Source organism: Molossus molossus, unplaced genomic scaffold (assembly GCF_014108415.1).
Source record: "Molossus molossus isolate mMolMol1 unplaced genomic scaffold, mMolMol1.p scaffold_m16_p_10, whole genome shotgun sequence".
Classification (NCBI taxonomy): domain Eukaryota; kingdom Metazoa; phylum Chordata; class Mammalia; order Chiroptera; family Molossidae; genus Molossus; species Molossus molossus.
The window spans coordinates 5,291,034-5,317,621 of NW_023425345.1; the positions used below are offsets into that span (position 1 = coordinate 5,291,034).

The following is a 26,588-nucleotide window of genomic DNA, read 5'->3' on the forward strand; positions in this document are numbered from 1 at the left end:
TCCATTGCTTGTTCATTCACTGCTACCAATAAAGACTGTACTTCATCTCTTCCTTTATCTCCTCATTTAACAGTTTTCAGAAGATACACCTAGGAGAGGAGCACAAAACTTCACTAGGTCCTGAGATTCTATTTGAGTAATTTCTCTGATGGATCTTTGAGTTTTTCTAAAGCAGCAGTTCTCAACCTGTGGGTCGTGACCCTGGGGGTCGAACAACTCTTTCACAGGGGTCACCTAAGACATAACAGTAGCAAAATTACAGTTATGAAATAGCAACAAAAATAATTTTATGGTTGGGGGTCACCACAACATGAGGAACTGTATTAAAGGGCCCGGCATTAGAAAGGTTGAGAACCACTTTAGAGTCTAAAGAGTAATCCAGCCTCCCGTGGCCTTTCCTGCATTTCAGATTAAGTTGTGCAAGCTGACAAACTTGCAAACATGCCTTGAACACAAAGATGGATATTTGCAAAGAATGGGACTCAATTCTGTTGAACCTACACATTTCTTTTCCGGTCTGATTGCTTAGTAGTAAGTGGAATGCCTGGTTTTTAACAAGCTCCCTGATAACCATGACCCTAACTGCACTCATGCACGTGTAAGGCAAGATCGTTTCATTGAGAATTCTTTGTCTTCATCTTGTTCTCTCCCCTTCAAGCTAAAACTCTTGAGCAAAATTTTAATTAGTTTAAGGGAATAGTTGCCTCATCTGTGAGGATGGAAGATAACCTAACAAGGTGCTATGGTCATAAATTCCTAACTGGGCAGGTCATGGTGGGTAGTCATGCCCCAGGCCTATAACTACTTTAGTGAAAGGTTTTAAGCTAGCCCTGTCATTATTCTTGTGCATCTAGGTTAACACACCTCTGATATACCAGAAGTAATAACCCTCAAAGAGGATATTAACCCTCAAGAGACCATATAATCTTGTTAACTATCTGATAACCCAACCCTTGCCTCACTTTCCCTAATATTCCTTAATTTCAAATGCCTAAAAGAAACTACAAAACTGTTATTCTCTGGAGCATTTGAGATCTTGCTCCCCAGCATATGTCCTCAGTTTGGCTCAAATAAACTCAAAAAGTTTATAGGTTTGGATGTTTCCTACTGTTGACATCTGTAAAAATGCCAACAAGAGTAACAACCTAACAATGATGGATATGAAGTCTAGTTACTTTATAACTGGTAAAGTTCTGTTTCAATATTAGCTACTACTATGGTTAGTTTATAACCTGTCTAGATTCTTAACTAAACCTTGCTCCAGTTGTATTGGCTGCCCTCAGTCTGGCGACTAATATCTTTGGACAGACTGAGGACCAAACTCCCTTCTTTTCACAGGAATGACAATAGCAACTCAATTTCCCACGAGGACAGAGAGCAGTTTGGAGTATTCATCCAGACCTAGGGTTGGGGGATCCTTTGAGGAATAAAAGTTGTCCAATCAAGCCCTGGCCGGTTTGGCTCAGCGGTTAGAGCGTTGGCCTGCAGTCCAGAGAGACCCGGGTTTGGTTCCCGCTAAAGGGCACGTACTTCAGTTGCAGTTTGTCCCTGGCTCTGATTGAGTCGTGCAGGTGGCAACCACTCAATGTGTCCCTTTCACATCGATATTCCTCTCTCTCTCCCTCCCCCCCTCCCTCCCACTCTATCTGAACAAAATATGGAAAAATATTAAGTGAGGATTAAAAAAAAAAAAAGTTGTCCAATCAAGCCTGGTGGGCTGGAGTGGGGACATGAGCTGCTCAGTCAGAAGCAGATCTGTGACTAAAACCCAGTGTCCTTGTTTCTTTCCAGCATACCTCATTCTCAACATTACTGATCGTAACAGCCGCCATTTATTGAAATCCCACTATATGTAGGCCCCAGGACTAATTTATTTCTAATCATCACAACCACCCTGTAAGGTATTATACTGTGCTCACTTCTCAGACAAGCTCAGAGTTCAAGTAATTTGCTCAGACTTGTGTTAAAAGTGCTAAGAGCCCAGCTGGTGTGGCTCAGTGGTTGAGCATGGACCCACGCACCAAGAGGTCATCGTTTGATTCCTGGTCAGGGCACAGGCCCAAGTTGTGGGCCAAATCCCCAGTGGGGGGCGTGCAGGAGGCTGCCAATTAATGTTCTCTCTCATCCATGCTTCTATCTCTTTCTAAAACATATAAGTAAAGAAAAAAAAAAGTTTTAAATAAATAAATAAATAAATAAATAGATAAATAAATACAGTGCTAAGATACTTCCGGAAGTTAGCTTGGAGTAGGGCTGCCTGATAACGAATACTTTTTAGTGTAACTATACTTAATATTATTGTTTAACTGAAATTCAAATTTAACTGGGCAGAATTTAACTGCTCAATCTGGCAACCATAGCTGGGGGTTACTCGGCAAAATCAAAGCAGGCTCCTCCCTGTTGCCCTATGTCTTTGTTGGTTTTAGTTCTCTTTTTACCAGCCAGCCGACGTTAACAAGCAGGTTCAAACTTCTGGCCTCTGACCTTTCCAGGAAGTGGAGGGTGGAGAAGGGCGAGCCTCCTGCCCCTCACCAACATGTCTGCCACGGAGCCGTCACAAGGATTTTCCGCCCGGCACAGACATGGCCGCGCCCCTCCGGCGAGGATTGGCTGCAGCCCACTGCCGGGCCTCCCTCGGCGGTGGGTGCCTCTTCCATTGGGCAGTTATAAAAGATGGCGGATCCCTGTCCCCGCCTCCCTCGCGCGCAGGGCTCGCGGCGGGGGGGCGGGGCCGCAGCGGCGGCTGGGGAGCAAGGCCTTCGGTGATTGGCGGAGAGCGGTGGCTGTGGTCTGGAGCTTGTTTGCGGAAGTAGAGGGAAGTGGAAGTGCTGAGTAAGACGAGGTGAGTGACGGGACAGGAGAGGCGGGGCCTGGCCCCCCCACCCCAAACTTCCTTTGCGCCCCAGACTTCGTGAACTTCCTTTGCGCCCCAGACTTCGTGGTCCCTCCTTCGCACCTTCCCCGTGTTCGCTGATTCTGAGGCATGTCCTCCATTGATCCTGTGTGACTCCTGAGTACCTCCAGGTTCCTCCCTTTGACCCCCCCACCCGTGTCCCCAATTCCCATCCCTTGATCTCTGTTGTCCTCCAGGAACCCCAGCCTCGACCCTGGGTCCCCATCAGTACCTCAGTCTGCCCTGTGTGTCTTCCCTCAGTCCTTAACCTCATGGGTCATCCACTCCTCCCTTCACCATCTCTCAGTGCTTCTCAGCGGCCCCAGCTTTCACTACGGCCCCATTGATTATTAATGATTGATTATCCCCAGCTTTTGTCCTGTGCCTTTCTAAGTTCTGATTTTTCTGCCTCTGTGTATTCCCATTTGATCCCCACTTCACCTCCATTTGTCTCCCCAGTTCTCCATTTAGCTGTTTCCCATTTTTAATTCCCTGCTTCTCCTTTATTGTCTCTTCTGCACCTCCAGACGTCATCTGTGCCTGCCTTCCCCCCATGCTTCCTCCTTCCCCATAGCCTGCTCACCCCAGTCTCCCAACCCCCTAATCTTCTGTCCACCTCCTGCTCTAACAGATGACCTGGAAGCTGGTGACAGGGTGCATGAGACCCATGTGACCATGTGACTGGGACAGACAAGCCCATGGGTGTGGGAGAGGGAGAGGGCACAGGACTTGTGAGAATTTTTTTTATTGAACTATCAAACAAATACCTTCCCTTCCCCTAAGCTTCTAGATCTTTCCCTCACCTGCCTCTTCTCCACCCAACAGGATGTTAGGCAGGTTTGGTTTGGCAACACATATGCTCCACCCTTGGGCTGAACGCAGTGTTTTTGTTACTGTCTTTGCCTCAAAACGTTGCTGGAGTTGGGAGGCTATTTTCCATCCAAGTCTCAGTTTCCTCATCTGTGACAGGGGGGGTTGTATTTCCTGCTCTCATGAGCCTGCTGTGAGGTTCAGACTTTGAGATAATGTAGAAAGCAAAGCTTTGTAATCAGTATGGTTCTGTACAAATGCATGGCTTTGCTATTTTGTCATAGACAGGAAAGGGAAAGGGATAGAATTTTTAAAAATGAGGAGGGCAAGACAAATAGAAGGTATACTATTTTTTATATAGTATTTGGCAGTATTTATTGATTATTCGCTGAGTCAGGCTCTCTTCTATGTTATCCTTATCATTCCTTCATTCCTTCCTGCCTCATTTATTTAACAGAATTAATGGACTGTTTACTATGTCTATGCTACTCTTGATTAGCCAATGTTATTCCCATTTAGCGTTTACTATGCCTAGGCTATTCTTTTTTTTTTTTTTTTATCCTCACCCGAGGACATTCTTCCATTTTTTGTTCAGGTAGAGTGGGAGGGAGAGAGAGGAACAGAGAGAGAGAGAGAAACATCGATGTGAAAGGAACACATCGAGTGGCTGCCACCCGCACGACCAACCAGGGCCGGGGACAAACTGCAACCGAGGTATGCGCCCCCAGCGGGAACCGAACCCGGGTCTCTCAGGACCGCAGGCTGACGCTCTAACCGCTGAGCCAAACCGGCCAGGGCTAGGCTATTCTTGATTAGCCAGTGTTATTCCCATTTAGCATAAGGAAGAGAGGACAGATGAGTTGCCTGAGATCACACCAATTGATGCAGGTTGGAGCTGAAATCGAAATACTGTACTTTGTAACACCAGAGCCAGTATGATTGACCTGCTGTGTAAGAGTCACTACTCCTGTCTCAGTGTCCAGGGCTTTTTCTCCTTTCATGGGTTACTTTCTTATTAGATGACCATATCCCCCAAAGGAATTTCCTTCTCGCTCAGCAGAATGACGTCAGCAATAGAGGAAGGAAGAATTTAAGTGTGTGTGTGTGTGTGTGTGTGTGTGCGCACACTGCAGGAGTGAAGGAGATGCCTTGTGTTACAAACTGACTTTGTAGAGAGTGGCTCCCTGGGAGTACATTTTAATAGGTCCATGCCTAAAATGCCTCTTCTCTCTCTTTTTTTTTTTTTTTTCCCATTCTCATTTTTTTGGTGATTTTATCCAGTCACATAACTTTTAAGTATCAGCTCTACCCTGACAACTCCCAAATGTATACCTTCAGGCCAGTCCAGACCTTTCCCTGGAATGATAGACTCACATAGCTAGTTGCCCACTTAACACCTGAAACTTAGGCATTTCAGGCTTAAAGTTTTTAGAATTGGAGCTTCTGATACTCACCTCTCATCCCTTCCCTACCCTCATCCTAAATCTGTACCCCCACTCACTTTCCCGTCTTTAAGAATTGGCAGTATTCTTTTAGTTGCTCAGGCCAAAGCTGTAAAATTATCTTTGATACCTATACACTTCACATCCAGCCAGAGTGATCTGTTAAAATGTGAGTCCCTTCCCTCTCACTGTACATACCTGACCCTTTTATCTCTCTGACCTCACGGGCTTCCTTGGTGTTCCTGGAACTTACCAGGCATGCTACAGCCCAGGGGCCTTCGCACTTGCTCTCACCTTGGCCTGGAAAACTCTTCATCTAGGTATCTATTTGACTTTTGCCTTTCCTTTAAGTCTTTATTCAAGGTCAAGTTCTTGTGAAGACTTTCCTGTTCACCCTATCTAAAAATTCAGTTTCTAGCTGGACATTTTTTTTCATATCCTCAGCCGAGGACATTTTTGCATTTATCTTCAGGTAGAGTGGGAGGGAGAGAGGGAGAAAGAAGCATCGACGTGAGAGAGACACATCGACTGGTTGCCCCTCACACAACCCCAACCGGGGCCGGGGACAAACCACAACCGAGGTACGTGCCTTCAGCAGGAACCGAACCAGGTCTCTCTGGTCCATGGGCTGATGCTCTAATGCTGAGCCAAATGGGCCAGGGCGTCTAGCTGGACACTTTTTATTACCCTTCTCTGGTTTATTTTCCTTCTCAGCGTCTAAACCTATGTATATATTTGCCTGTTTATCTTCTTTATTATTTAAAGCCCTCTAAAATATAAGTTCTAGAAAAGCAGGGATTTTGTCTTTGTTCATTAGTGTATTCTCAGCAATTAGAACAATGCCTTCTATATAATAGGTCTTTAATAAATATTTGTAGAGTGAGTCATAAAATGGGCCACCCTGTACCACGCCATCAGCCCGAAGACCTCTTACAGTATTGTTGTTCCTGCCCTTGGGAGCTCCAGCAACACAGGGCAGCTTGCTTCCAGCCATGGTCCAGCTGAGCAGAGTGAACGAAAGAGACACCTTTTCCGTTTCTGACGGAGCATTTTGCTCTGGTTCATATGAATGGCAGTGTATGAATGGCAATGCATCTGTAAGCTGAGGGCCTTAGCTTTTGGATTACAAGAGTCTGAAAATCAAGCCTGACTCAGGCATTTTCCATTCAGGCTTGCTCCTGAAGGCAGTCTGAGGATTACGAGCTGGAGCTCTGGATTCCAACTAATTCACTTCCGATTTGGCAAGTTACATAATCTCCTATGCCTCAGTTTCCTGGGCGTGATTTGGCAGAAGTATACCTTCTTTTATGACTGTTTTGAGGATTAAATATGATAATTCCCTGAGAACTCGGCGAGGCGCCTGGCGCTCAGTGGGTGCTGGGTGAATGTAGCAGTGTTGTTGGAGTGCAAGGTGATGGGAGTGAGCTTTTCCCCATTTGTCATTCGCTTAGGAAAGAGTTAGGGACGAGCTGGGGTCAGAGAGAGTATTTGGAGGAACATTTTGTTTTGTAGGCAGCCATGGAGGTCCAGAGGCTCAGATGGGAGGTGAAAATAACATTTGACTTGACCCCTATTTTCATCTAGTCTTTCCTCATGCACTAATTGAGTGCCTACTGCGTGCAGGCCCTCTACCTAGTGCTGTTCAGGAGTCTGGAAAAGAAGGCATGAGTCCAGCCGCTAGGTGATACCTCCCATCTCCTCTCTCTGGGCCTCGGTTTCCCCATGTGCCCCACAATATTCCCCATAATTTGAGAGCTTCAAGGCAGCTAACAGATGCGAGAACCCCCTGCCAGCTGTAAAGCGCGGTGGCCTGTGGGGAGATGCTCTCACGTGCTAGCTGCAGGAAGGAGGTCCGCAGTGGTCAGCACAGACTCAGTGCTCTGACCAGACCCCACGTTCTCGGCCCATCCTGCCAGGGCAATGGACTCGGGAGACATCGGCTGCTGTCCTGTGCTGTTGTTCCGATCATGGGACATCCTGTCTTAAGCAGCCGGCGTCTGCTTTCCAGCTGGAGCAGCTCTGCGTGTGCCCCAGAGTCCCCACGTGGCCAGTCCCGTGAGGTCAGCTTCCTGGCCGGGCTGCCTGGATCCGGTCACGCACCTCCAGGCAGCTGTCCTGCCCCTCTGGCCAGGCTTCTTCAAGAAAGAGGCAGAGGCTTGAAGAGTTTTCCTGCTTGGAGTAGGAATGAGCTCAGCTGGGGGCACATAAAGCTAACCTGTCCAGACCCAAGCTCAGTGCCACCTCTGGCGCCCAGGAAAGGTGTCCCTGGCGCGGGCTCGAGCACCCTGTGAGCCTTTCCCCGCAGTGACGCAGCTCAGAGTGGGTGGGGAATAGAGTGTGTGGGCTGTTACCACCTGCAGGGGAATTAGAGAGGAGGGAGGGGGTGCCTCAGAGGTGCGGGTCTGTGGGCTTTGTCGGTTCGTTCACTAGTTATTCATTCATTCACCAGACATTTATTATAGAGCCACTACTTGCTAGGTGCTTGGATAAACAAATGAAAGGCGGCAGGCAGGCAGGCAGGCAGCCCAGACCCACAGATATACCCTCATCATCTCAGGGTAGGGCTGCAGTGGGGGGGTGCGCAGGGTGGTGGGGGACAGGGTAAGGTAGCACAGACGGGGGACTGAGACAGGGAGACACAGGGTGTTGTTCTTAGAGGAGGTAGCACATGAACTGAGTCTTAAAGGACAAGAAGGGGTTATTCTTCTGTCTAACAGCCCGTTATTGAGGGCATCTTCTGAGACAGGAGACAGGCGGGGCGCGGGGAGGGAGGGTGGGTGCGAAGGGATGCAGGCCGGAGGGTGGCATGTTCCAGGAGGTTTCGGTGGCACAGTGGGCTGGAGGGGTGGGCCGGGCCGGCTCACATCCCTTCTCTGGAAGGTGACGGGGAGCCACTGGAATGGGAGTCTGATTCGCGCAGAGTAGGTGTAAGGGGGTGTGGCCCTGGCCCTCATGGCACAGGTGTACAGAAAGCCCTATTGTGTGCGCTGGAAGGGAGAGTGTCGCAGGAGGGACAGGTCTCGTGCCCTGAGGGGTCACAGGGGCAGCTGGGCCTTGAAGGAGGAGCAGAGGCTCTGGCAGGAATGGGGGAAGACATTCCAGGGAGGACAGGCAGGAAGTGTCCCCTGTCACTCTGTTTTCACACACAGCCGTCCACAGAGAGAGAGAGGAGGGCCCGGGGCCTGGCGGCTTTGCACTTCCTCTCGCCTGCCCGAGTCCCTCAGGGGATTCATGGCCGAGGAGGAAGCAGATCTTTGGGGACTGAGTTCTCCCTCACCACCCCATAACCAACCCACATGCTCCCTCATCCTCTGCTACACGTGTCCAGCTCGTCTCCTTGTCTATAAACTAGGGCTAAAGAACCCACTTCACAGAGCGGCTGTGATCGAGGCTGGCATGGCAGATGCTAGACAGATGGCTCCACGGTGACCAGTACTCACCTTGACAGCAGCATTCATCGTAGCTCTGTGCCACCTGGACCCAGTGCTCGTTCCCAGGTGGGTCCCACAGGCTCCTGTCCCCATGCTCTCCCACACATTCTCGTGGGCTCCGTCTGCTGGAAGGCCCTGTCCCTAACTTCAAGGTACAGCTCAAGAGTCACCTCCTCTAGCTATTCTTCCCCAACACTTCCCATGCAAGGGACTATGTACTTTTTGTTGTTGTTAATCCTCACCTGAGGGTATTTTTGCACTGATTTTTTTTTTTTTTTTTTGGTATGTGCCCCTAGTGGGAACCTGGAACTCTCTGGTCCGCAGGCCGATGCTCCAACCGCTGAGCCAAACGGCCAGGGGTCCACTGATTTTTTTAAAAGATAGAGTGGAAAGGAGGGAGGGGGGCAGAGAGAGAGAGACAGAGACAGAGACATTGATGTTTCCACATCGGTTGGTTGCTTCCCGCATGACCCCAACCAGGGCCTGGGATCAAATGCACAACCCATGTACGTGCCCTGACAAATCAAACCCGAGACCTGTGGGTCCGAGGACCGATGCTATAACCACTGAGCCCAATTGGTCAGGGCAGGACTATGTACTTTTTGAGACAGGGGCTAGGCTTGGGTCCCCCTGTGACTCCTCATTTTATAAACCCAACTTCTGGGGAGTTCACCCAAGATTCTACCTGTTGGTCCCAGTCGCCCTCTGATCCCGGTAAGGGTTGTTTGATTGTTGACATCCACATGTCCTTAAATTGCTCTTTGAACACCCACAACTCAAGGCCTCTCTGGACTCAGTTTCTTCATCTCTGAAATGGAGATGATGTCACTTGTCCTGCCTGCCTCGCGGTTCCTCCGGGGCACCGCGGCCCCGCAGCCCTGTGACCCTTCCCGAAGGAACCACGCAGGCGAGCTGGGCCGCTGGCAGGATGGGGGAGCACACCAAGGAGAACAGGCCAAAAATAACCAGCCACACTCTAGGGGACACGAAACCGTCACCTGGAGGCTGCCTGGAGTAGCGTCAGAACTGTTACCGTCACTGTCACTGTCACAGTAAAGCCTTTGTCTCACTGCTGTGGCGTTTGGGAGAGCTGCTTGAAGCAGCCTCAGGTGCCCAGCAGCGTGTGGCCCCGTCGAGTGACCCTGGTATCCCCTAGGTGCAGGCAGCAAGCCCAGGTGAGGACAGAGGACAGTTGTCAGTAAGGGAAAGCAGATGTTGACACGGGGAGGTCCAGGGACAGCTGTGAGAGCGAGAGGAAGGGAGGGGTGACAGGTCCTGCAGGGAAGCAGTTGGCTGGAGGGGCCTCAGTTTCTAATGGCAGGGGCCCCAGCCCAGCGCCCTCCCCCTGCAGCTGTGCTGGAAAACCCCAGGCTGCGAGGTCGGGGCCAGGGACAGGACGACCACGGCCCCCATAGGCGCGCACATGGCTGTCTGCTCCATCGCCGCATTCCAGGTCGGCTCGTTATGAGTTTCCAGGATGTGGCCTGGTGGTTTCACTTCCCTTTCTTCTGCCTCGTGATAGCAGCAGCCACTGTTTGTGTGCCCAGAGTGTTCTGGCCACTTTCCCTCATTGTGTCACTTCATCCTCTTGCCCAGCCTGAGGGAAGAGAGCCAGATGTGTGCTTTCGGTGGCCCGGCCGCTGTCCCCTGGCATGTGTCTCCTCTGGGGCCGACCCCCACGGTGCCTCTCCACTGCTCACCCAGTGGGCCCTGGTGCTGCAAGCTCCTGCCTTTCCCACGTCCAGTGGGCACCGTTCCAGGGCAGTCGGCCTGCCCTCTGGGGGCGCCAGGCTGCCTGTCTAAGCTGGCCTGGCCCCACGGGCCCTCCATCTCCCCTGTACTTCTTTCTTTTTATTTAATCCTCCCCTGAGGATACTTTTTCAAATATCTTTGGACAGAGTGGGAGGGGGAGAGAGAGAGAGGGAGAGAGAGAAACATCGACGTAAAAGGGACACATCAATTGGCTGCCTCCCACACAACCCCGACCAGGGCCAGGGACGAACTGCAACTGAGGTACGTGCCCTTGGCTGGAATCGAACCCACAACTCTATGGTCCGCAGGCCAACGCTCTAACCGCTGAGCAAAACCAGCCAGGGCTCTCTTTCTTTTTTTTTTATCCTCACCTGAGGACATTTTTCCATTTTTTGTTCAGATAGAGTGAGAGGGAGAGAGGAAGAGAGAGAGAGAGAGAGAGAAACATCAATGTGAAAGGGACACATCGAGTGGCTGCCTCCCGCACGACCCAACCAGGGCCGGGAACAAACTGTAACCAAGGCACATTTTTTACTCAGTTAAATTTTGTACACGATGTTTTAGCAAGCTTCCTATGGACCAAGCTTAGCACTAGGGGTGAGGGTACAGGTGCAGTTCGGACTCCAGAGAAGCTCAGATGCCAGAGCAAGCCCATCTGGGCTCCAGTCCTCGCTCCTCCACCCACTAGCTGTGTGACGTCGGGCTTGTTCCTTTACCTCTTTGTTCCTTGGTTTTCTCATGTGTAGAATGAGGATGGTAATGGTAAGAATTGTACAGGGTGGTGGTGCGGATGAACTGATTCATATATGTAAATGCTTGGAACAGGCTGGAGCACAGAAAGGCCCGTGAGTGCTTGGTGTGAGTAGTAGGAGTTGTGCGGTCTGGCAGGAGGAGCAAAGGTGAGGACGGACATTCCAGAGAGACAGATCAACGCAGACAGGCGAGGGCGTGTGAACAGCATTGCCCTCTGGAAGGGAGCTGACCCGAGCTGACAGGGTGGGACTAGAGGGGGAGGCTGCATGGGAGGCAGGGGTCCACAGGCCGCTCTTGTGGCCCGTGAGCAGCACGGGGAGCGGCAGACGCACTGCCACGGAGCTGTAACAGGATGCCTGCCATGCTTTTCCTGTTGTCATAACCTGCACACTCACGGGCTTTGTTTTTTTATTTTTTATTTTTTTCTTTATTGATCTACAGAGAGAGGAAGGGAGAGGGAGAGAGAGACAGAATCATTGATGAGAAAGAATATTGATTAGCCACCTCCCGCATGCCCCCCACTGGGGATCGGGCCCACAACCTGGGCATGTGCCCTGACCGGGAACCAAACCAGTGACCTCCCGGTGCATGGGTCAGTGCTCAACCACTGAGCCACACCAGCCGGGCCACACTCACAGGTTTTAATGACTGCACAGTGTCTCTAGGGTAAATGTTTTATAAAGTGTAATTGCCCTGGAGTTGGGTATTGAAGTTGGTTCCATTTCTATGTCAAAACAGAAACTCATTATAGTGCACATTGATGTGCATGCCTGCCTTCCATTTGGGGGTTCTTTCCTCAGGACCGGTTTCCACACCTTCCTTGGGGTCCCCCTTCTCTCCCCTGGCTGTGGGGAGGGGTGCAGACACCCCAGCTCCTGTCCCTACAGCTCCCGATGTAGAAGGAAGAAGGAATTGACACAGATCTAAGCATTCTCGCCAATGTTCTCATTTCATCCGTACAACACACGAGAGGTGGACATTTTATTTTATTTTATTATTATTTTTTTATCCTCACCCGAGGACATTTTTGCATTTATCTCCAGACAAAGCGGGAGGGAGAGAGGGAGGAAGAGAGAGAGAGAAACATCAATGTGAGAGAGACACATCGACTGGCTGCCACCCACACGACCCCAACCAGGCCCGGGGACACACTGCAACCCAGGTAACGTGTCCTTAGCGGGAACGGAACCCGGGTCTCTGTGGACCGCAGGTCAACGCTCTAACTGCTGAGCCAAACTGGCCAGGGCGAGGTGAACATTTTAAAGGAGAACCGAGGCTCAGGTCTGCGCACCCACCTCTCACTACTGATCCTGAAAGGAAGGAACACAATGCCCCAGAGCCTTTGCCGAGGTCTGCAGTCATGCTTCTCTGGGCCTCAGTGCCTCGTCTGTAAACAGGAGCAAAGTAAAGAGAACTAATATTTATTTCACTATCTGCTAGGTTCTATTATTTGGCACTGTCATGGTCCCCATGTTACCGATGAGGAAACAGCCTCAGAGAGGTTAAGTAACTTGCCCAAGGTCACACAGTTGGTAAGTGATGAGGCCGGGATTTGAATGCAGTTTTGCTCCCAAGCTGTGCTGTGTTGTATCAGCCTCATGAGGTTTTTATGAGAATTAAATGAGACCATGACATGATGTGCTTAGCTCAGGGCCTACTGCCTAGTAAGTGCTCAATAAATGCCTCTGATGTAACCATCAGCATTGACTCGTATTCCCTGTTTGGATGATTAAATGAGGCCTCTTCTTGTTCCTTTTATCCCTAAAGTTGATTTTCTCCCCAACACATGGCCAGGCTGTGACTAGTGTCCACTGAGATGTCCACTGTCCCCCAGAGTGCCCACACTTCCACGATCTGTCCTCAGTGTCTGACCGGCTCTTTCGGCAGGTGTGTTCTGGCACAGAGGCAGAGGGTGGCCTCTAGCTAATTGTCACCTGACTTTGGTGACACTGACTTAGGTAGGCAGTGTGCTTTCTGGGAACCCAGGAAATAACAAGACATCTAATTCTGTCATCCACACAGGATAATTTCCATAGCAGAAACTGTGACCCTGTGAATACGAAACGTAAAATTTCCGCCCGAACACATGTTCACTTTTTCTAAGTCTTTGCATTCATATTCATTTCCAAGGAGCTTGGCTTTGTGTTCCCTCTGAGCTCCTTGGGAAACCAGTGTAGCAGGTATTGAAGGTTTTGGACAGGTGCTTACAGTTCCCTGCCCCTGGTGGAGCGTGTGATGACCCTGGTCCCCTGTGGCTTCTAGCAGAGAGAGCACACTGGTTTTGTTTGTGGAGTTGAAATGACCCTGCCAAGCTCTTTGATTACCAGAGTTGACTCTCCGCCTACGTACGCAGGGAGAACTCGCCTTCGGCACAGGGCAGGCGAGCCTGTGTGTGCACTCCTGTGATCAGTACAGCTTCGCACTACAGATGAGGAAACTGAGTCTCTGCTGGGGCACTGGGTCCGGGGGCAGGACGGTCTGGTCACCTGTGCCAGAGGCAGTTCTATGATTCTCATTAGGCCTTCTTATCTCCCACTCAGTACCCTTTTTCTCCCCCCCTTTTCAGGTCCCTCTAGGCCCCGAATCAGGGGAACCATGCTGGTGGGGAGCCATCTGGATGCCTGGGCAGTAAATCACTGTACTTGGAGAGGTGGGCATGGGAGACTGAGCACAGCTGACCGGAGACCCCGTTTTCTTCCAGACCGAGGGGGAAGGCAGCAGGGCCTCTCCACCGGCCCCACAGAAGATGCAGTTCTTCGGCCGCCTGGTCAATACCCTCAGTAGCGTCAGCAGCTTGTTCTCCAATCCGTTCCGAGTGAAGGAGGTGGCCGTGGCCGACTATGCCTCGTGCGGCCGGGTTCGGGAGGAAGGGCAGCTGATTCTGTTCGAGAATGCTTCCAGTCGCACCTGGGACTGTCTCCTGGTCAACCCCCAAAACTCACAGAGTGGATTCCGGTGGGTGACGATCTGTTGGGACACACATGTCTTTCCTCCCAGGTCTCAGGCTGGAGGTCCCCTGGCTTTGGGTCTGCATCCAGGGGGTCAGGAGAGGGTGGGAGAGGGAACTGCTCTCTAGTGGAGGAAGGGGCTTCCTAGACTCCACTCTCCTTGGCCCATCAGGGGCTCAGGAGCAGGGGCATGGGGATGGAAGACTGGGCTATTTCCTGCCATGGGGCTTGACCCATGCAGACAGAGAGAAGGATGAACGTTGGGGAAACAGAAGGGTCTGTCAGGTAAGGCCCAGGGAGGACCTGTAGCCCTGGATCTTTGAAGGCATGACCGTCTTACAGGGGTTGGCCAAATTTTGTTCAGGAGAGCTTATAAGGGGCAGACAGCTGTCACTTCTCAGGACACACTGGATCGGCCATGGGCTAGAAGGAAGGGTCCAGAAGCCAGCTGTAGGGCTGTTGGGAAAAGGGGAGAGGAATGGCCAAGAACCCAACACAGGGTGGTCCAGAGCGGCTCGGGATCCTGCAGGCTGGCATTGAGTGGGGCTTGAACCAATAGCCCCATTTTCATGTATTCATCCATCTGGCTGTCCCATCACACATCCTCCAGTCACCGTGCCCCGAGCACCTCCAGTGGCTCAAGCGTCCTGGCCAGGCCCAGCTGCTGCTGTGACAGGACAGATCTGGTCTGTGCCTTTAAGGAGCATGCAGTCCTTGGGGAGGCCACCTGCAAACCGGCAGTGCCCTGTGAGGAGTGCTGTGACAGGTGGCGCCCACGGGAGGGTGGGGACACAGGAGGAGCCACTTCCCGATGGAAGGAGGAGTAGGAGTGTGCCCAGCAGAACTAAGTGGATAAGGTCGTGGCAGACCTGCAGAGGCATGGAGGCGGGGACCTGCAGGCGGGTGGCTCTGGCTGGATCCTAGTGCATCTAGGCCTGGGAAGAAGTGAGGCTGGAGGGAACCTTGGGATCATTCTGCGTAAGCAGGCTGGCGGCAAGAGTCTCAGAAAGTGGAGCTGCGGGTCAAGGTCCAGTCATCAGGGGAAGAGCAGTGCAGGGTAGCAGGGCCCCCGCCAGTCGGGTGAGAATTCAGGGCCTGGCTCCACAGGGAAACTGAGGCAGAAGAACACAGTGGGCGGTAGGGCAAAGAACACAGTTCAGTGGCATGCCTAGATACAGATGTGACAAAGCAGGACTGGCCCAGACTGGCTGCAGGCCCAGAGCCCTTCCACAGGCCTGCAGCAGAGGGCTGCTCTTTGGAGTGCACCGCTGACCAGGGCAGTGGGTCCGCCTCTTGGAGGGCACTCATCCTTACTTTTTGTTCCTAATCCTCACTCAAGGATATGTTTTATTGATTTGAGATGATGATGATAGATAGATAGACAGATAGATAGATAGATAGATGATAGAGAAAGAGAGAGAGAGCGCAACATCAATGTGAGAGAAATATCCATTTGTTGCCTTCCATACATATCCTGACTGGGAATCGAACCTACAACCTTTTGGTGTACAGGACAATGCTCCAGCCAACCTAGCCACCTGGCCAGAGCCATCCTTACTTCTGAGGTGCCCTGTCCTGGGGGCTTCACACCCTCCACATGCAGATCATCACCAAGTCCTATGAGTTGTAAAATGTCAATTGACAGGATTCCAGGTTTGTCTCAGGAAGCCTGAGTCCTACTGGGGGCAGACCCTCAGGTCAAACCCTTTACCAACAGTTTGTTCGCTACACCTGTACTGTTACTGCCCCTGCATTGGGTACACCTTACAGTCAGCTGTCCTTTCACACATGGTGTGTCGCACATCTCTAGCGGCCTGTTGACGTGTACAGGGAAGGCAGTAGCTCCTTGTATGGCGAGCAAACTGAGGCTCAGGGATGAGAAGTGATTCTCTAGGGTTGCACAGGAAGCAGAATCTTTGCGTCATCTGGTTCCTAATCCATTTCTCTTTCTGTGTAGCTGTTTCCATGTGTTTAGACAGGAGAGGGAGCATTGTTGGGTGGGGTTTCAAGCTAAGCTCCTATCTCTTCGCGGAATTCCTGACCCTCCTCACTTGGCTCTGGAGTCTCTGCAGTTCTCTCTAACCTGCTCCCACCCAGCATTTCCATGTCAGCGGATGCCATCACCTTCCACCTATGAGGCTGTGCAATCCAGACACCCAGGAGTGATCCTGATTCCTCCATCTCCCTCCGCCCCAGAGCTGGGTCCTTACCAAGTTCTGTTGGTTTTCCTCCCACGTAAATCCTGAGTCTGCTTCTTCTCTATCAATTACATTTAGGTCTGGCCTTGAGTGATAATAAGCCCAGCATGATAGCGGGGAAACAGGATAGAATTGTAGTTTTCTCCTAAGTGACGGCTGTGGCTGAAATGGCTGGTGTGGCAGCTCTGCTCCTCAGAGTCCTCAGGGGCCCAGGCTCCTTCTGTCTTGTTGCTCCACCATGTGTGGCCTCCATTCTCTAGATCACCACATGGTCCCCGATGGTCACACTAGATCCAGCCATCACAGCCACCTTTCCAGCCAACAGAAAGGTGGGCGGGCACTCTCCTCTTCAGGCACACTTCTTGGAAAGTTGCACACGTGCCTTCCACCTGAATGCCTTTGGCCAGGAATTATTCGCAAGTAACTGCAAAGGAGGCTGCATTCCAGCCACATTCCAACCCCAAATCTGTGGTCCTGTTACTCTCTGTGTTGCTGCGGGCTCTCTTTTCAGGCCACGGTGTTGTGCACTTGGACTCCTGCTGCCCCTGCTGCCCGGCTCTGCCTGTAGCCTTGCTCTCCTCCCATCCTCTCCAAGCTGCTGTCAGAATGAGCTTAGAGGGCAGATCTGATTACCACTCCCTACATTAACTCTTCAAGGCTTCCATTTCCTTAACATATCAGCGGATGAGCATGGCTTCAAAGGGCCCCTTCTGGGCCTTGCCTCTTCCTCTGGTCCCATCTCTGGCCTCCTGTGCTTCCGGCCTTTGCCCAGACTCTTACCTCTGCCTACAAGAACACTGCCTTCTTTGCTGGCCTCAGTTCTACCTTCCCTTCCTTGGCCTTCAGGCTAGAATAGGTGCTACTGCTGTGTGTCCCCGTAGTGCCCTGTCCCTGCACTTAGTGGACTGCCTGCCTGGTGACCAAGACCTGGTGAAGGAAGGGGCTGGGTCTGTCTTATTCATCCTGGTGTGACTCCCCAGCGCCCAGCAGGGTGCCTGGCACAGGTCAGATTTGTGAGATGAGTTTGACATGTTGAAGTACTCATTCAGCTTTAACCGTGTTTACTGAGGGCCATGTGTGCCAGGCCCTTTGTCAGGGCTGGAGACTGGTGGGCTCAGGGCCCTCCGATGGGGGAGCTGGAAAGAGTGAGCAGAGTGTTGGAGGGCGGGATGCCGGCGGGGAGGGGACTACGAAGAGTTGCCGAAGTGACAGTGCCCAGGCCTGGGGTGTGCCTGGGAGTGAGGGCTGCGGGGGGCCTCCCCGCTGCTCTGACACCCTGCAGTCTGTGGACAGAAGGCTCAGTGTACCGGTCGTCCTTTTCAGGGGCTGAGGCTCTGTCCTTTAAATGTCTCCTCCTCTACTTGCCTGGAGGGCTTTGAACTGTCCCTAAGCACGTAAGCAAGATTTCAGAGGTAGATGCCCAGGTCCTGCTTCCTCCTGGCTCGGGTGGAGGTGTCCCTGCCGTTCTGTCGCTGCTGTTAGCTGGCATGTATAGCCTCAGGATGAGGAAGGGACTTGGGGTCTTTGGAATCCCCAGGTTTTATTGCCTAAGGCTTGTGAGTCCCACAACACCCCTGCTGGGTGGAGAGAGGGACCCTGGCTGCTGCAGGTGGCAACAAGGACAATAATAGTAGCTGGTTTGTTAGTGCGGCACATCGCACCTGAGAGGACCCTTATCCTTACAGTGGTCCCAGGGTGGGGGGTGTCATCGACTGTCTTACAGAGGAGGAAACACAGCTCGGAGAAGTTAAGTAACTTGCCCCAGGTCACACAGCTGGTCAGTAGCAGAGTGGGAGTCAGACCCAAGCATTCGGGCCAGAGCCCATCTCTTCCTTTTCTTTCACCAGAGCCACCTGGCAGTGTGGTGACCTGGGCGGGGCTCAGCTCACCTGGGCCCATCCTGGCCCCCAGTCCCACGTAGGGTCCACGGCCCTGGCTCCCCTGCCGTGAGCCCCGGGGCGGTCGCTGGGAGCATTGCTGTGTACATTATGATAACGTCCATACTTGTGTTCCGGGTACGAATTAATCATTGACTGCTGACGGTTACTGTGACATATGCTGTCTGAGGAAACCTGCCAGCCCTCGCTGGTATCTCAGCTGAAGCAGGGCCTCTCACTTCAAGGCATGTGTGACATATGATCTCGCCTCTCGGAAGGGGGCTGACCTTGGAGGCCCTCTGCCCTTGTGCGCCGAGGCTTTGTTACGGAACGGTCAGGAAACTCTTCCCATCCCTTTCGTGGATTTGGCGTCTTACTGCTTCAACGCCTTGGCCGTCCTCATAATCACACCCCTGCGCATCCTCTCCGCTTTCCTTTGCTCTCTGTCCATCACGTTTCCTGGGCCAAACCCTGACAGTGTTAATTCCAGCTCTCCACCATGGCTGAAGGAACACCCCTCCACTGGTCTCACCTCAGACTGGGACGTTAGCTTCAGGTGACCCGTCTTCCTGTTTGGCAGCCCTGCGTTTCTCTGGGTCATCCCTGTCTGGCTCTCCTGGAAGGCACGCCTGTCCTCTCTCCACACCCTCCTGTGCTCACCCACAGTGGGTGTCCAGTGCCTGTCTCACCGGGGGAACAACCAGAGGAGAAGACAGTGGCCTCAAGCTCCCTGCACCCATGCACTGGGCCTTCCCTGTTTGTTCTGGCTCCAGGTGTATCATCCTCTGCGGGTCTCAGTGAGCCAGCCCCCGTCATGTCACCATCCTCTCTCACCCACTTCCGGGTATTATTTCAGCAATTCTTTCCTCCTACATAATTCACCCTCTTTTTTTTTTTAATCCTCACCTGAGGACATTTTTCCATTTTTTTTGTTCAGATAGAATGGGAAGGGGAGAGAGAGAGAAACATTGATGTGAAAGGGACACATTGAGTGGCCGCCACCCGCACAACCCAACCAGGGCCGGGGACAAACTATAACTGAGGTACATGCCCTTAGCGAGAACCGAACCTGGGTCTCTCAGGACCGCAGGCCAACGCTCTAAGCATTGAGCCAAACCGGCCAGGGCCATAAGTCACCCTCTTTACTGGATATTTTCCATCACTATACAGATGTACTTTTAAAAACTTCTTTCTCGCCTTGGCCGGTTTGGCTCAGCGGTTAGAGCGTCGGCCTGCGGTCCAGAGAGGCCCGGGTTCGGTTCCCGCTAAGGATGCATACCTTGGTTGTCCCCGGCCCTGGTTGGTCGTGCGGATGGCAGCCACTCGATGTGTCCCTTTCACGTCAATGTTTCTCTCTCTCCCTCCTATTCTATCTGAACAAAAAATGGAAAAATATCCTCGTGTGAGGAATAAAAAAAAAAACAAAAAAACTTTTTTGACTCTACATATTTCTGAGACATACTCTCCTTTAATTTTTTAAAATAATTTTCCTTTATTGATTTTAGAGAGAGAGGAAGGGAGAGGGAGAGAGAGAGAGAAACATCAATGAGAGAGAACATCGATTGGCCGCCTCCTGCATGCCCCCCACTGGGGATCGGGCCCACAGCCTGGGCATGTGCCCTGACTGGGAATAGAACTGGTGACCTCTTGGTGCATGGGTGGATGCTTAACTACTGAGCCACATTGGCCAGGCTTTCCTATACTTTTTAAAAAAGAAATATTCTAATCAGTTTTGGGTGTCAGTTTTATGCTGGACTTATAAAAAGAATTGGTAACACTTTTCTGAAAATTGTTTAAGATTGTTATTATTTCTTTCTCAAATGTCTAGAAGAATTCATGGGTGAAGCCATCTGAGCCAGGAGTTTTCTTTGTGGGAAGCTTATAACATACAGTATGTATTCCATTTCTTTAACAGATTTAGGACTACCGGATTTTCTCCTTCTCCTTGTGTTGGTTTTGCTATGGTGTATTTTCAAGGAATTTGTCCACTTTAAGTTGTCAAATTCACTGGCGTAAATTTGTTCATAGTATCCTGTTATTTTTCCTTTCTAATATCTGAAGGATGTGAAGAGATGGTACTTTGTGTTTTCCCTATTTCTTGTTCAGATTTGTTAGGGTTTATTGCTTTTTTAAGTCTTTTCAAAGAATGAACTTTTAAAAATTGATTTGTTAGAGCGAGAGAGAGAAACATCCATGTGAGAGAGAAACATCGATCAGCTGTCTCCTGCATACTGCCTGTTGGGGATCGAGCCTGAAACCCAGGCATGTGCCCTGACCAGGAATCAAACCAGGACCTCTCAGTCCATGGGACGACATTCCATCCACTGAGCCACACCAGCTGTGTGAAATATAACTTTATTAAATAGAATTTTAGGCTGACAGCTATTTTATCTTTTTAAAGATGTAGTTTAATTGTCTTCTCACTTTCATTGCCTCTGCCAGCAGTCAACTGTCAGTCTTATTATTGCATATTTAAAGATATGTCTATTTTGTCTCTGGCTGCTTTTAACATGTTCTCTTTGTCTTTTATTTTCTGTAGTTTTACTATTATATACCCAGGTGGTTGTTGTCATTGTATTTGTCCTCCTTGGAGTTGTAGAGCTTCATGAATTTTTATCTAGATTCTTTTATTAGTCTTGGAATATTATCTATAAATATTTTTAGTTCTTCTGTTCTCTTTCTCCTATCCTTCTGGAATTCCAGTTATACCTATGTTAAATCTTTACACCATTTCCCCTTTGTCTCTTAATCTTTTAAAATGTATTATCTGCCCTGGCCGGTTTGGCTCAGCGGTTAGAGCGTTGGCCTGTGGACCAGAGAGTCCCAGGTTCGGTTCCTGCTAAGGGCACGTACCTCCGTTGCAGTTTGTCCCTGGCCCTGGTTGGGTCGTGTGGGTGGCATCCACTGGATGTGTCCGTTTCACGTCAATATTTCTCTCTCTCTCTCCCTCCCACTCTATCTGAACAAAAAATAGAAAAATGTCCTCGGGTGAGGATAAAAAAAAAAAAGGCCCTGGCTGGTTTGGCTCAGCGGTTAGAGTGTTGGCCTGTGGACCAGAGAGTCCCAGGTTTGGTTCCTGCTAAGGGCATGTACCTCGGCTGCAGTTTATCCCCGGCCCTGGTTGGGATCTTGTGGGTGGCATCCAGTCGATGTGTCCCTTTCACGTTGATGTTTTTCTCCCTCCTCTTTGCTCTATTTGAAGATAAATGCAAAAATGTCCTCGGGTGAAAATAATAAAAAAAATGTATTATCTATCTTTTTTCCTTGTTGGGATATATTTTGCCAAATTATTTTACTAATTTTTAATTTTTTTTTTAATTTTTATTTTTAAAGAGTGAGAGGAAGAGGGAGAGAGATAGAAACATCAACGAGAGAGGATATCGATTGGCCTCTTCCTGCATGCCCTCCACTGAGGATCAAGCCCACAACCTGGGCATGTGCCCTCACCAGGAGTCCAGCCAGCAACCTCTTGGTGCATGGGTTGACGCTCAACCACTGAGCCACACCAGCCAGGCTTTTTACTAATTTTTATGCTGTGTTCAGTCTGCTATTAAACCAATCTGTTGAATTTTAAATTTCATTTATTGTATTTTCCAGTTCTAAAATGTCCAATTGATTCTTTTTTATGTATATTTTATGTTTTTATTCTCTTGTACACATCAATCAAAAAAATTTTAAAGTTCCTGTTTGATAACTCCAGTATCTGATTCACCTGTGGTTTCTGTTTCTATTGTCTGATTTTCCCTCTTGGACCTCTTTGGTCATTTGGTCCTGGTTTTTGGCTTGCTGGTAATTTTTTGTGCATGCTGGATATTGTTTATTAATAACTATAGAGGCTATGGGTGGTATTATCTTCCTTCAAAAGATTTAGTTAAAGCTGCATTTCAGGCTTTGTTAATGTTGGTCTGTCTTAAGCTTCCCCTCACTCCTAGGTCATAACCTTTACTCTTAAGGGGTAGACGTTCTTAAATTTCAGCTGAAGTCCTTGGTTTTATTAGGGTCCTTCTACCTTGGTGGGCCTTGACCTCTAATCTCTATTTCCCAAGTACCAAAAAATGGACACATTTCTGCCCAGCTCTGTATCCTCCCTGCTGATGTTTCCTGGTTGGTTTCTTGACATTTGCTCTGCATAACTTATGGGAGAAAATTGCGTGCAGAAGTTTGTGCTCGCTTCTTTGTGATTCTTTCAAGTTCTAGCCATCTTGGAAACTCTAAATGCTGGCCTGTCTCTGCCCAGCCTCTAAGAGTGCTGGCAGCACTAGGCTGCAGTCTTATTCTTGGCCTTTATACCCTGCACCACAGGCTCCACAGTGCCCTGAGTAATAACCTGGGGCTTACCTCAGTGTGTTCTCTTTTTCTCTAAAATCTTCGCCAGGTATGCCTTCCTGCCTTGGGTTTTCTCCGGCGCCTTCGAATAGTTGTTTGAATTTAATCCTGCCTTTATAGTTGTTTTCAGCCAGAAGGCTAGTCTGGTACGAGCTCCTCTGTCATAGCCAGGGTGGAGGTTCATCCCACAAGTTTGATATGTAACATTTACATTATCATTGAGTCAAGATATTTCCTAAATTTCGCCATGACTTCTTTTTGTTTGTTTTGTTTTGTTCATCTTCACCTGAAAGATATTTTTTCCATTGATTTTTAGAGAGAGTGTAAGAGAAGGAGGGAGGGGGAGAGAGAGAGAGAAACATTGATGTGAGAGAGACACATCAGTTGGTTGCTTCAGGGATAGAACCTGCAACTCAAGTACATGCCCTTGACTGAGAATCAAACTTGTGACCATATGGTGTGCGGGTTGACACTCTAACCACTGAGCAACACCAGCCAGGGCTCACCATGACTTCTTATTTGAACCATAGAGAGTTTATATGTATCTTGCTTAATTTTCAAACATTTTTAGTTATATTTTTGTTATTGATTTCTCACTTAATTGCATTGTGGTTGGAGAACACAGTCTAAATGGTTCCAGGTCTTGGATATTTGTTCAGATTTGCTTTATGGCCCAACATAGGTCCAATATTTATAATTTTTGCATGACTGTGCTTGCAAAGAATGTATTTTCTGTACTTGGTGGGAATAGTTTTTTTTATATGTCTATAGGTCAAGTTTACTAATTGTTCCACATCTAATAGGGCTTTTTTGGTCTGCTGTTTAAATAAGTAGTAGAAAATACTAAACTATCTCAGTGTGACTGTGGATTCATTTAGCTCTCTTAATCTGTCAGGTTTAACTTTATTTTGGAGTTTTATTATTAGGTACATATTAACTATAAATGTCATATTTTCCTAGTGAGTTTAAACAGTTATCGTTATGAACTGTTTCTCTTTGTTTCCGGTAATGCTTTTACCTTAAACTCTATCTTGTCTAATACAAATATAGTTTCACCAGCGTTCTTTTGGTTAGTATTTATATAATACATTTCCTTTTTTTTTTTTTTTTTTTTATCCTCACCTGAGGACATTTTTCCATATTTTGTTCAGGTAGAGTGGGAGGGAGAGAGAGAAACAGAGAGAGAGAGAGAAACATCGATGTGAAAGGAACACATCGAGTGGCTGCCACCCGCACGACCAACCAGGGCCGGGGACAAACTGCAACCGAGGTACGTGCCCTTAGTGGGAACCGAACCCGGGTCTCTCAGGACCGCAGGCCGACGCTCTAATCGCTGAGCCAAACCGGCTAGGGCTTGTTTTTAATCTTATAAAGAATATGTAGTTGTCTTTTGCCCTGGCTGGTTTGCTAAATGGTTAGAGCACTGGCCCATGGACCTTAGAGTCCTGGGTTTGATTCCCAGTCAAGGGCACATACCTAGGTTGGTCATTTGGTCCTGGTTTTTGGCTTGCTGGTAATTTTTTGCAGATTCAATCCTCAGCCTGGGGTCCAGCAGGAGGCAACCAATCAATGTGTCTCTCTCACATCGATGTTTCTCTCTCTCTCTCTTTCTTCCTCCTTCCCACTCTATCTAAAAATCAATGGAAAAATATCCTCAGATGAGGATTAATAATAATAATAATAATAATAGAATATGTAGTTGTCTTTTTTCTATTACTCTGTCTGTTATTCTTTTTTTAATCCTTGTCTGAGGATATTTGTCCATTTATTGTCAGAGTGGGAGGGAGACAGAGAAACATCGATGTGAGAGAGACACATTGATTGGCTGCCTCCCTCAGGACCCTGATCAGGGCCAGGACAGGCTGCAACCGAGATACGTGCCCTTGACCAGAATCAAACCCGCGACTCTTTGGTCTACAGGCCGACGCTCTTATCGCTGAGCCATACCATTCGGGCTGTCTTTTATTCTTTATACTTATTTGGAACATTTGGTCTATTTATACTTAGTGTAATTTGATATTTTTGGGTTTAAATCTACTATCTTACTGTTTCTTTTTTTTTTTTTTGTTCCTCCAATTTAAAATATTTTTCCTCATTCCTTTCTTTTTTGTCTTTTCACTTATTTTTGTTCATTTTAGTTAACTTTATTGAGATGCAATTTACAAAAAAATGAAACTGACCAATTTCAAGTGTACTATTCAGTGAATTTTGATAAAGGTGCACACTCATGTAACCATTACCACAATCAAGATATAGAACATTTCTGATACTCCAAATTTCTTTCATGCTCCTTTATAGCAAATCTGTGGCACCCACCAGCCCCTGGCAAACTCTGATCTTCGTTCTGTCACTATAGTTTCACCTTTTAATCATGTAGCATGTAGTTGTAGGAGTCTAACTTTTCTCTTTTTTCATGTACCACAATGCTTTTGCAACTCATGATTGAGTATTTTCTAATTATTCCATTTTCCCTCTCTGTTAGCTTGGAAATTGTACACTCTGTTATTATGTTTTTAGTGGTAACTGTTGGGGGACAGTTCTCTCCGGGTCTCCCGTGTTTCTGTACATCCTGAGAGCAGAGACGCTGACCACCTTTGTTCCAGGCTTCTCCACAAGGCTGTTTGTATAGTAAACAGCCCTGGAAGACAGAAAGAGTCTCGCTCTAGCGCAGAGGGTAGGTTGGCTTACTCTCCCATATAATAAAGACAACATCTTCCTCCAGAGCAAAGCTTAGACAGATTTGCTTATTGACAGTTATAAAGGATTCAAGTTCCCTGCACTCAGGGTTTCTCTCCCCTAAGGCAACATGAGCAGGTGTCACCTGACCCTCTTCATGTCACCCTGTGGGAACTGGATCCCAGGGAATCGGCACAAATGCTGATACTCTGGCTACTGCTCTTGCTGTGAGTAATAAGTTGCCCTTTGTCTTTGATCCAGGAATCTTGTGTCTCCTGCCAGCATCCATGAAACGGTGTCAGGCTAACTTGTTAGTTTGCAACTAGGGCAAAATCTGAAACCCTTCACAGTTCTTGATAGAACCCTAGAGATTGTAACACACATCCTTGGCCTCGCTGAAGTATAATTGGTACTCTAGAATCTTCCAGAACAGTACACGGGTCTTAGAACCCTTTGCTACATTTATCCCCCTCCAGGCTTCTATGTCATGTGCTGGTTTTTTTGTTTTTTATATTTTGTATTAATACTTTTCTTTTAAACCCAATAAGACATTATACTGTCAGTATCCATTTTTAAAAAAAATTTTTTTTCTTTATTGATTTAAGGGAGAGGGAGAGAGAGATAGAAACATCGATGAGAGAGAACATCGATTGGCCACCTCCTGCATGCCCCCCACTGCGGATTGGGCCCACAACCTGGGCATGTGCCCTGACCGGGAATCGAACCAGCAACCTCTTGGTGCGCGGGTCAAGGCTCAACCACTGAGCCACACTGGCCAGGCTGTCAATATCCATTTAGATTTGCCCACATATTTACCGTTTTCATGGTGCTTCATCCCCCCCCCCCCCCCGCCCTGCATCTTTATCTTTGATCATCCATCTGGTATTAGGTTCCTTCTACTCGATGAAAATACTTTTATTTTCTATATTTTTTTATTTGGGTCTGCTAATGACAGTGTCAGTCTCTCTCTCTCTCTGACTAGTGAACTGTTTTAATTTCAACTTCATATTTGTAGGTTCTTTTTGGTATATTTTTGCTGGGTAGAGAATTTTTTTGGTATTTATTTTCTTTTAGCTCTTGAAGGGTGTCATTCCACTATCTCTGGCTTCTGTTGCTGAGAAGCCAGTCGTCTGTGTAATGGCTGCCCTTTGACGATAACCTTTTCCTCTGCTATTTCAATTATTTTCTCTTTGTATTTTGTTTTCAGCAGTCGTAATAGGTACATGGGTCAGTTATTCCTATGTTACTATATGTTCACCAATATGTCATTTTCTAGTATTGCTATGTAACAAACCACCCCAAAACTTAGTGTTGAAAAGGTATCAGTTATTTAGCTCACAAATCTGTAATTTGAGTGGAGCTCAGTGGGAAAACTCAGTTCTATTCTACACGGTGTTTACTGGGGTGGTTTGACTGCAAGGTCCGCTCACAATAACTCACAGCTGGCGAGTTGGTGCTGGCTGTTGGCTGGGCAGGCGTTCA

At 48.8% G+C, this 26,588-nt stretch overlaps 1 protein-coding gene across 4 annotated transcripts in view; it reads left to right on the forward strand.

Moving 5' to 3' along the window:
- Window positions 1-2,785: 2,785 nt before the first annotated feature.
- Window positions 2,786-26,588, forward strand: part of PLA2G6 (phospholipase A2 group VI) — a 56,994-nt gene continuing 33,191 nt past the window's right edge. For 2 of the 4 annotated variants that reach the window (XM_036251688.1, XM_036251691.1), the window contains exons 1-2: window positions 2,798-2,842; window positions 13,783-14,036. In XM_036251688.1, coding sequence (XP_036107581.1) covers window positions 13,828-14,036 — 209 coding nt within the window. In that variant the 5' untranslated portion in view covers window positions 2,798-2,842; window positions 13,783-13,827. Of the gene's footprint in view, window positions 2,843-8,506; window positions 8,643-13,647; window positions 14,037-26,588 lie in introns of those variants that run through there. The other 2 variants (XM_036251689.1, XM_036251690.1) reach the window with 2 other exon arrangements.